We start from the raw sequence: 10614 nt of genomic DNA on the forward strand, positions 1-10614 counted from the left end.
TCCCCGTACATTATTCAGGTCAGGACTCGACGACAACGACCATCCTGACATATTCGCCCACAAATTAATAACATCCCCAAGATCGAAACGTAATTTACATCTAATCCTTTGTACCTACTCGTCTATTTATTGTTATTTCTGTGTTTCGCACCTTCATTGTTGCATTGTTTCCAGAAATTCAATGACAGAATCCATTCAAGCTCTAATGCGTCTCGCCAGAGACATAAAGCAAATTAGAAACTGATCGGGAACTATTTATCTTAAGAGATTTAATACGTTACTATAATATAGTGCCTAAGTGCTAATTCGCACTACGCGCTTTCGCCATCCCCATTAGTTGTACCTTTAATTTTAGATAACATAGTCACAATGAAGTGCGGTTTAAAGTCATTAATATAATAATAGTTTATCGCGCGGTTTAACCCACGAACATGAAGGAGATAATAAAGACATAAAGCGAAACAACATAAGTTTCGAAGGCGTAAAATAATTGCAAACACTTGGTCTTAGAGATAGAAGGTAACTAAGACGTCAAATATTTCAAATTGTGACGGCTCTACTATTTAAAGGTTCCGTTTAATGACTTGTTAGCGGCAGTATGTATTTATAGAACTTCTCCTTACGCTCTGGAATAATAAAATGATCAGACGTGTCACTTCCATTTGCCATTTTTTCCCTTTGTTTCACCGTACATAATTAGATTTTATAATAGAACCCAGTTCAAACTTGACAGATCATCCGGAAATTTGTTTTGACACTCGTTGTTTGCGATTAATGTCGACAAATATTTTGCATTAGTCATAGCATTCAACATTCACTTGGTATTCGACATTTTAGAGACGATAAATTTTTGCAAAATCACGTATGGCACTCACGATCGGGGTTATTAACATATAGTCATGGATCTATAGATAGAGTGTCAGATAAATAGGTCAATCATAAGACGATCTTTAAGTTTATCAAACAAAATCTTATTTTTCACTTTTACTGTGCTTTATTAAAACGAAATTGTGTGAGGTTATAGGATATAAAGCATTCTTTATCTTCCTCTCGTTACTGGTAATTATTATGATTACATCTCTGAAAGAAAATTTATAACCACAACTATATAGCCCGAAAATTAAGATTCGGGTTATTAGCATCTAAATTTAGCAAAGTTGAAGGTGTTGGTGTTGGTAAATAGTAATCAAGGATTTAATTGCGTGTGTTTTTTGCATTGTTTGCAGAGTTCGTGTTTTTTGGTGGTATTAATTAGGGTTTTGAGAGTGATCGCTATGGACCCATTTGAAGATATCCTTGATATTACAAAACACTAAGTAATTGGATGATATTATACATCAGAAATCTCAATAAGAGCGCACAGTCATTCTGAATGTGCTTGGATGATTAACTGATGGTAATGAAAGAGTGTTCCGTTTCCCATTATATGGGGGGACGGGAAGATTCAGAAGTCTGAGAGTTGCTCAGCATGACATTTCGATGACAGATTGTAAAAAGCTCGTTGCAGAAACCGCAAGTCTATATATGCTTATTCATATTTTGTATTATGTAGAGAAGCTTAATTATTTACCCGGAGATAAAATGCGGTGGGAAGATAAAATTGCTAGTGACGTAAACGAAGTTAACAACGGTAACCACGACGTAACGTTGGTAATGCATATGAAACAACTCTATCGGCAAACTGAGGAGCTTGATTCTAGATACTAAAGACAATTCCAACTCTTCCACATACACTGCCAACTATAAATCCAGTTAGTTGCCCCGAAGACGGACATTTTAATAAATGGCTACATTCCTAAATGGACACATATGGGAAGAAGCTAGTTCGTTGCAACTTAATTTTTTCCTGTTGAAAAGTCAGAAGGACAGGGCAACAAATGACGTTGATTAAGGAATTGTTGGACGAGATGTAAAGTTGACAACCCGTTTCAGGGTTAATGAGTGTAAAGATTTAGCATATTTTTAATTTCGGGCAAAATGATAAATTAGCCGCAACAATTTCGAGATTATCTTGGTATGGATTTTTTTTATTTACGGGTTAAAGTGATCGTTGGGAAGACGAAGAGGGTCGGGGAGTTTATAAAGTTGTGGCGTGGCAGGTATTTGTGGGTGTTTTAAAATTTATGGTGGCACACGTGGTAAAATGGCCTGATGCTCTGAAACCAAACTTGTTTTCCACTTGTTGAATTTAACGGTAAGATAGTGACTGAGATGCTAAAAAGACGGCAACGCGGATGCCGATATTACCGATCAAGATTCCTGTGTCCGTACTTTCATAATGTGTATGTGCGTTTAGATATCGGCATCAGATATCGAATTGAATAGGGCCAGTGACATTTATATATGTGTCAATTGTCTTTTATAGTGTGTGGATTTTATTTTACACAACAAATGGCTTTATAAGATATCGTCCACGGGAAGCGAGAGATATCGGCTCCGATATTCCCGTACAAGCATCCTCAGGAGATTTTTTCTCTGCAGAACCGGTCGGTGCTCGCCGCTTAGCAAAATCCCGAGATTTTCGGCTGTTAAGTGACAAATACGGGGACAACTTGCCTGTCTTTTGGATGTGTTATTTGCCTTGGCATTCAGCAAAGTGAAGTTAGTGCATTGCGTTGCTTACCGCCCGCCGGCTACACATCTCCGGTGTTCGGTATTCACACGTCACTCAGGCACCAGGCAAAGCCGTTTGAATGCGTGCGTGTACATATTCATTTGTTCTTTCTCACTCCGGCCGCTCCGGCCATTGTGGTGGTTGTAACCGGAACCCCCGAGTCCTGATGCAATGCACCGATCTGTGTGCTTTGTCTCGGTTTAGCGAGTTTGATGATGGAGAGAGGAAAGCAAACACCGAGTGCCAAGTGTGAATGACGAAGTGTCGTAGTGTAGCACCGATGCCGATCACACCTTTCGCATGAAAGATGATATTGTGAAGAGTGTCGAGCACTATGCGTTTTATTCATCCCTCGACCCTCGACATCTTCACTCATTATAGCGCCACGGACGCGTTAATTAATCATGTTTGCTTTTCTATTCTTTCGACTTTATATTTGTACATCGTAATGCGTAAGGACCGACGAGTAATGAGAGCTCACCGCTGAACTTCAACTTATTGTGTGAAATTGCAAAATTAATGCCATGTCGTACTCGTCGGCATTGAAGACGATCTGAACTTGCGATATCCTTTTGTAGTTCTATTGTACTATGAAGCAAAGGGAAGCCTCGGGTCTGTGTTTCTCGAGTAACCTGATAACTACGGTTTATCAAGAGTTCATAATGGCCAACATCCTCGCTAATTTTTATGCTACTCTTGGTACTGGTATTAAATTTTACCGCAACTTTGACCCTTCTAAATAAACACATCCCTCATATCATACTTTGCACGAAATCTAACTTTTCCAGTTTTACATTATGAATAATCCATGAACGATCAACAAACACTATTCAAGGGCAGGTGACGCTTCCTACCATCCCTTTATCGATCATCATTCTTCACAAAATTATAATACTAAACTAGTGAAGTAAATTATATTTACTCTGTAAGTTATACCACATTAAATCGAATCGTTTCAACTCAGGTAAACGAAAAACGTACGCAAATCCATCCAAGACTGTTTAGATTCTTTTATCAAGAGAATACATTATCTTAAGCCGCTTCCAAAAACGCGATGGAAAATTGGATCACTACGTTCTGCCATTTACGTGAATTAAAAAATTAGCTTTCGGTTCGAGGAAGAAAACTTGGCTGATTACCTTCTTTAACCTCTCATTCTTTTCAATTATAATGTTTATATGTTTTATGTAAAAACGACAATTTCGCTCTCGAGAAAACTGAACGAAATAAAAACGTTTTAAATTCTACGTGGAAATTTCTCTGAAAAATCTAATAAGAAATGTGAGTGAAAAATAAAAAAGTCGTATCAACAATATAGAAGCAATATGACAGGTCAGCTTCATAAGAAATGACGTTGATGATGCCCTACATCAAAGAACGATTAAAATGTCCGTCTATTTTGGTTTGGTATTTAATTATAAATATGAAATTGTGCCATATTAAGATGACAATTAAGAGGAGGGCTATAAATTTGTAAGGAATGAAGATGAAGTTTGTAGATTAGTAATATCGTCTGGAAGGGCAGTATTTGATGCGTCATTAGGTCATGGATGAAATTACCGTTTAACATTCTTATATTATCGAAAACATTCTTAGACGATAGTAAGAAAAGCATTCGTCCTGGCAGCATGAAGACAAACAAGGTTCTTGTATTAAAGTGATCATAATATGTGGAGGATGAGTTGGCTTATTTTGTTTGAAATACCTGTTAGGTTTAAGTTGCGGCAAGTGTTAGTGAGAAGAGATTCGTTGTAAATTTAGGTTTCATATGGTATCAGGAAAGTGTGAGATTGCGAAAGCAGCATGGGACGGGCATACGGGGCCAGTCCATCAATTATGGGATAACTAACGCGTTGTTAATTGTTGTGTTAATGAAGAACGGGACTCGGGCCTTGTTACCGGTAATTAACGATCACTTTTGAATGACATCGAGCCGCCGATCAAAGTGCCGAGGCACCCTGGCAGTAAGCACACGTTTCGTGTTGTCGGGGCGAAGACTCGCGGGGGCGACGGCCGGTGCCGGTCCCTCCTCCGCGGTGAGGTCAAGGATTCTAGCTTGGTACCGCCACCTCTTTGAGTTACTTCTCGTTCGGGTGAAGTGTTGTTCGCACGGACACCGATGACCGCAGTAACCCATCACGGTGTGATTCACTCAAACTTCCGACAAAAGATCTTGATGCTTCCGCTTTGCTGTCATCCGCGTCGATTTCTGGACGGTCGGTCTATTCGAGTGACGGCGATTGTGAACTACAGCCTCTCGCGATAATCCATTAATTCAAGCACATCAGGAAACAATGACGGGCATCGAGGCCGTGGCCTAATAATTATTACCATTCGCGATCAAGTAGTGTCAACGTGCTGCGATTTAATATCGATGGTTTCGCTATGTTTTTGCGAATGTGATTAATCGCGTTGAACGGAGTCTGAAGCAATAATACCCTCAGTGGCACAGATATTAAACAATCAGACATATGTCAAATACAAACCTCGGCCATCAATAAAACAAGCAGGTTACTGCATGTACTAATTAAAACTTCAGACCCGGCTATGGCCACCCCTTTCTGATTAAGTCACACTTTATTACGACACAACAAACGACCTTCAATTGTCACCGTTACATAAATCAATTAAACCTCCTACAATCGCTGTCAAATACCAATTGACCTACATCAATTTTATAAAAACATAATTCCACTTTGCGGACGCTACAAGAACTTTAATATGCTTTTATCAGCTCCAGGAAATTACTTAGTTGGTCAGAAATGTCCCAATACTATTCATGAATATGCATTTGACTCCAACACGATTTGCATACAGCAGATATGCGGTATTTGCAATATTAGATCCACCACTAAAGGACTACGATAACGCACACTACTCCCAACATTCCCCTAAAAAAAAAGATTCCACACTAAAGGAAAATTGGAGGTAGATGGGCGCCTTCTTCGCCGATTTCCTGTGCGCATAGCTGCCCGCTATTAAAGCACTCTCCTTTATTACTTAACAAGATAAATGGCTTATGCCACACATTTACTCATTTACCAACAAAAAGAGATTGATAGGAAATTTATTCTCGTCATTTTGTTCGGAACATGGATCGACTTTTTCCTAATTATTAAATGTTTGAGGGCAATTTTGTAATTGACTTAGATTTGATTGATTTGGTGTAAGTCTAAGGACGCTCCTAATTGTTGAAAGCTCTTCGAGAATTCGGACAGGTCTGGGGCGTTTCTACATCTCCATTAATTTCAGTAATCGGTTCGGATTACAAGATAGCCTAGCTGAGGACACTGGAGGAGCGGAGCCAAGGAGTGAGTTATAGCGCTATGAAGTGGTTGCTTAAAGTTAATGTGCCGCGCAGGATTCGACTTGGAAGCCGGCGCCGTCGGACACCATAGCCACTAAGTTACTCCAGCACACCCGTTGACGATGTCGGCTCAATCAAAGTAGAATTATTGACAAATCTCATGTTTTAACTGGATGCTTGGTTGCTCACTAGGCTCGTTTCGATATAGCGTTGCCAGGCAACCCCCCTGATACGCTGAATAAGAGACTCTTAATACGTTACGGATTTCCCAAGATTTCTAATTCAAAAACTAGTGAACCGATTTGTAGTCATACATCTATGGTATTAAGTCTTGACGGTAACAACGCGTCCTGGTACACCGCTGCTCCCTCTTTAGAGGATAAAAATGCACAAGAAACAAAATCCTTCAATCCAAGCCTCTTCTCTTTTTTACCTCTAATCGCGCTCGCTCCGCCGTTCTAGCCGCCACTTAATTAAACCAATTTTTGCTAGAGCGAACAAACTATTCCACTTTGTTTTCTCGTTGCGCGCCACAAAAAATAATTAAACTTTATTTACATACTCGCTTTTTCTTCAACGACCCATTTTCGCTGATTAACAATCCTTTAATATCCACTTGTTTTTCCCACAACAAAGCAAAAAATCATCGCTATTTTTATTTGTTTTACCACGGACTATCATTTTAGCCCAGTCAATAACAACAATGAAATCGACATAATTCCGAAAGTTTTCAAATTCAATTGAATAATTGTACAACAATAAATCCCATTTTGCAGGATCGTGAGTGAAATGCGTTATTTTTGGTAAACTAATTTGATACAATAAAAAATTATACTTGTTTTATCTTATATTAAATTTGCAGCTGTTCTTGCCACACGGAACATTATGAATCACGTAATGTTTGTTTATGTCCTCAGTGAAGATCAGAATGAAAAAACGATGTTCTTGATGACTGCGCTATTTGCAATATTTGGTATTATCGGTGTAATATGTAATCCGCTGATAAATATAAATCGGTTTGTTAGCTAGAAAGCACCAGACACTTTTAATTAAGTCTGACAACAATGCTAGAGTCAGAGCGGCAATCATAACTTTATTGTATGAGAATGATTAAGAAACGTCCAATGCTCAATTTTATGGAATGCCAAGAAAAATATGTTTCATCTAGACCCACCCCTGAGGATGTAGTTCGTTCTGTTTCATAATATTCCTTAATTTGGAACGTTTCTTATTAAGCCAATATCTCTGTTATTGGAGACTAACATTCCTTTGATTGTGTGACAGTCGGATTCCATGCTAGAAATAAGAAAGAATGAGTCTTCATTAGAAGTTCGTTATTGTTTATAAGCACCTAGTTATCAAAGCAATACATAAAGTTCCAGTTCTGGAACGTCGCTTTTTAATATCAGACATAGAAAAATATTTAGCATTTAATTGTACAAGTTTGATATCACCATTGTCGTTTAAAAAAAATCTGATTAACTTCCAGCGAAGTCTAAAAAAATAAGCGTAGCGTCAAATTGTTGTGGAAATTGAAGCAACTAGTTTGAGTTTGGATGATTTAATTACAAGTTCAGAAGCGTGGAGCTCGGCAATAAATAGTATTTATAGTCGTCTTAGATGGGTCGTTTTGGTTTTATGTAATCCCTGGTACGATTGTGGTGTTTTTATCCGCTCGAGTTGAAAGGTATGAAGGATTGATAGGTGATCCGAGGTCAGATTAGGTCGAAGGGCTGCGTCTCAAGAAGCTAGTGTGACGTCGACTGTGGTGAGCGGTTGGAGGTCTGCTGATTCTGTTGATGCTGTCGATGCTGTCGGCCGCCTGGCCCTAGCTTTGTAGTCTGCAGCTCGCAGCTATACACCCGCTGCGCTAAATAATATGTAATCCACATCAATCAACTCTAGATTAGTTTTAATATCGCTGCCATTGGCCGATCCCATCAATACCCGGATAAATTACAATTGTATACAAGTTGTGCCGGAAATTCGTACAAACTTAATTGGCAAATTAAAGCAACATACAAAGACAACAGCGCACTTAGTCTCTTCCGTCTACCGTTGATAGAGCTGGATTTGTCAGATACGGCGATACGCTACAAAGACACCGTCACTTATGGTTTCCCTAAACACGTGGGAACCCACCACTTCGTGTCGCACCTTACGTGTGGAAACGGATCACGTCTTTAATTAAACTAACACTTAAGTATATCTATGTTAGCAATCACGCTACAACAAAAACTCTTTCTTTGGGCTATTTCAATACGAGAGACATCATTGATCTGACGACAGCGTATGAAGCTTGGCAATATTAATTTAGAGCGGCTAGAGCAAAGGGCGGCTACCAATATATCTCACCACGGGACGGAGTAGTTATTAGACCCCCTTCTGTAGAAACCCCCATTACTCCTTTCTCCCCCGTCAGTCGACACCTACCGACCTACCGATGAACCATCGTGATCTCTTGATGAGAAAGCCGACACTCGCACAGGTGTATTTTTTCATACCTCTTAAAACTAGTTTAATTATTATAACGCTTGGGTTTCTTTATACCTCCACTTTATATATTTTCTGCAAATCATTGTTTTTTATGTACAACAATACCATTACATATTTATGCCATTCATATTATTTACAAAAAAATATTAACTCTATTGTATTCTTTCAAAGAATTTATTCTCAATTCTCCAATATGAGAGCTTCAATATATGTAAACACAGAGGTTCCCTTCCCTTCTTCTGTCTCCGAGGTGGTCATGTAAAAAAATGGTTCAATGATCTTTTTCATCGATTTTAGAGAAAGTAAAGTTTTCTCCCATGACTTGCTTTATTAGCTTTGTCTTTTAATCGTTGTCACTGTGGTACTGAGCAACATCATCTTGTTTCAGATTTCGCATCGACAACACAGACCACATCATCGACGTAAATAAGGACAACGCCCAATTCGAGTACGATCAAGTGAATATTATCTGTCCGGTGTACACGCCAGGAACATACGGAGACGATTTAGAAAAATATATAATTTACAACGTGTCAAAAGAAGAATACGAGACCTGCAGGATCACAAACCCAAACCCTCGAATCATCGCCATATGCGACAAACCGTACAAATTGATGTACTTCACGATCACATTTAGGCCTTTTACACCTCAACCTGGCGGACTGGAATTCTTGCCCGGCAAGGATTACTATTTTATATGTAAGTAAAATCAAGTTAGCTCGGGGTTTATGGTCGTAACACCGTCGTTTTAGCGACGTCATCAAAGGACGATCTCCATCGAAGAATCGGGGGGCGCTGTTCGACGAATAACATGAAAATCGTTTTCAAAGTGTGCTGCGCCCCTGACTTGAGCCAAAATAATTTCACAACTAGGTTTACATCGACGTCGTCGACGACGATGGGTTGGCCCGACATCCGTAGACCAGTGATGGAAGTAACATCGTCATCAACGACGCAATGGATCGCTAGAACCGACGCTCCGATCACGAAGAAACCGACGAAGAAAATAAGTAAGTTGACGGTGGTTCATTCGGTTGTTTCGCTGATTTTTCGTTTGTTTGACACAGATGAGTATGAGAAACACCCGAACGAGGTGATGAAAAATGAAGAATTGACCTATAGCAAGGGAGTGTGGTTATCTGCAGGTCCTCCGAGTTTTCTAGTTGTCATTGCTTGTATAGCAGTTATTCGATGGCGGTGAGCTAAAAGACAGGGACGGGGGCGGGGACTTGTCTCCAGTTCCACGTTCACACATGTTGACACTTATCTGTAAAATACTGTAAATTATTACACGACGTGTCCGCGAGTGCGTGAACGGCGACACTCTAAATAGTTTTGTTTATAAAAAAACTTGCGCAAAAAGCCAATGTAGATAAAAATAGTGCGTTAATTTAAGTGCTACGATTTTTTTTTCAGCGCGACGCTGGTGTGATAAAAGTATTAAAAGACTCAAAGAGACTCTTGTGTCTAATTACTTCTCGCTCTCGCAACTACGTAAAATATTGTGCAATTTTTAATAACTACAAAGACTCTAGTTTCCTCCGAATACGCGAGGAGTAATTAGATAATTCGATGTGTACATAAAAGTGATATTACTGTCATTGAAACGCTTCTTGTAGTCCTTAATAATTCCCAAAAATACCGACTGAAACACTTGAAAGTTTGGGAACTGCAAATTGCAAATGATAATAACGGCATCGCCTTTAACCGAATGTGTGACTTGTTTTATTTTATGCTCGTTACCAATTTGTGGAAGGACTGGAAGGTGTTATTTCGTTCTTCCACTCCCCGAGTACTTAACTTACATTCCCACTAATTTTAGGTTTTGTTTACTCAATTTACATACTTTGAAGTCTAAATTTGTTTTATCCGAGCTTTTGGGTGTGTCTGTCTTAAAACGTATTTTATTATACATACTATGAAATAGTTAATGTGTGTCGTTTAGCAAAGACTTGTATAAAGTGTAGAGCGTACGTGTTATAAATATTATAAATTGTATGTTCATTTAATGGATGAAATATTTTGTACTTCTCTTAAAATTGTGTAAACAATGCAGTGTAAAATTAAATGGTTGTCTGATCAGAATTGTCAGAGCTCTACAGTAGTTCATATGTAACATCAATGTAGGATGACGTACGTAATTCGCCATCTCAATTGTTGGGGCCAACCGAAAACTACCAAACCAAGTGTTTCATCA

General features: G+C 38.9%; 1 protein-coding gene across 1 annotated transcript in view; it reads left to right on the top strand.

Moving 5' to 3' along the window:
• Positions 1 to 9620, top strand: part of LOC148167138 (uncharacterized) — a 53239-nt gene extending 43619 nt beyond the window's left edge. The window contains exons 2-4 of the mRNA XM_088047717.1: positions 8806 to 9116; positions 9170 to 9427; positions 9485 to 9620. Coding sequence (XP_087903843.1) covers positions 8806 to 9116; positions 9170 to 9427; positions 9485 to 9618 — 703 coding nt within the window. The 3' untranslated portion in view covers positions 9619 to 9620. The remainder of the gene's footprint in view (positions 1 to 8805; positions 9117 to 9169; positions 9428 to 9484) is intronic.
• The last annotated feature ends 994 nt before the right edge of the window (positions 9621 to 10614 follow it).

The sequence above is a fragment of the Gnatocerus cornutus genome, chromosome 10 (genome assembly GCF_029298725.1).
Source record: "Gnatocerus cornutus isolate USDA-ARS CGAHR chromosome 10, icGnaCorn1.1, whole genome shotgun sequence".
In the NCBI taxonomy this organism is placed as follows: domain Eukaryota; kingdom Metazoa; phylum Arthropoda; class Insecta; order Coleoptera; family Tenebrionidae; genus Gnatocerus; species Gnatocerus cornutus.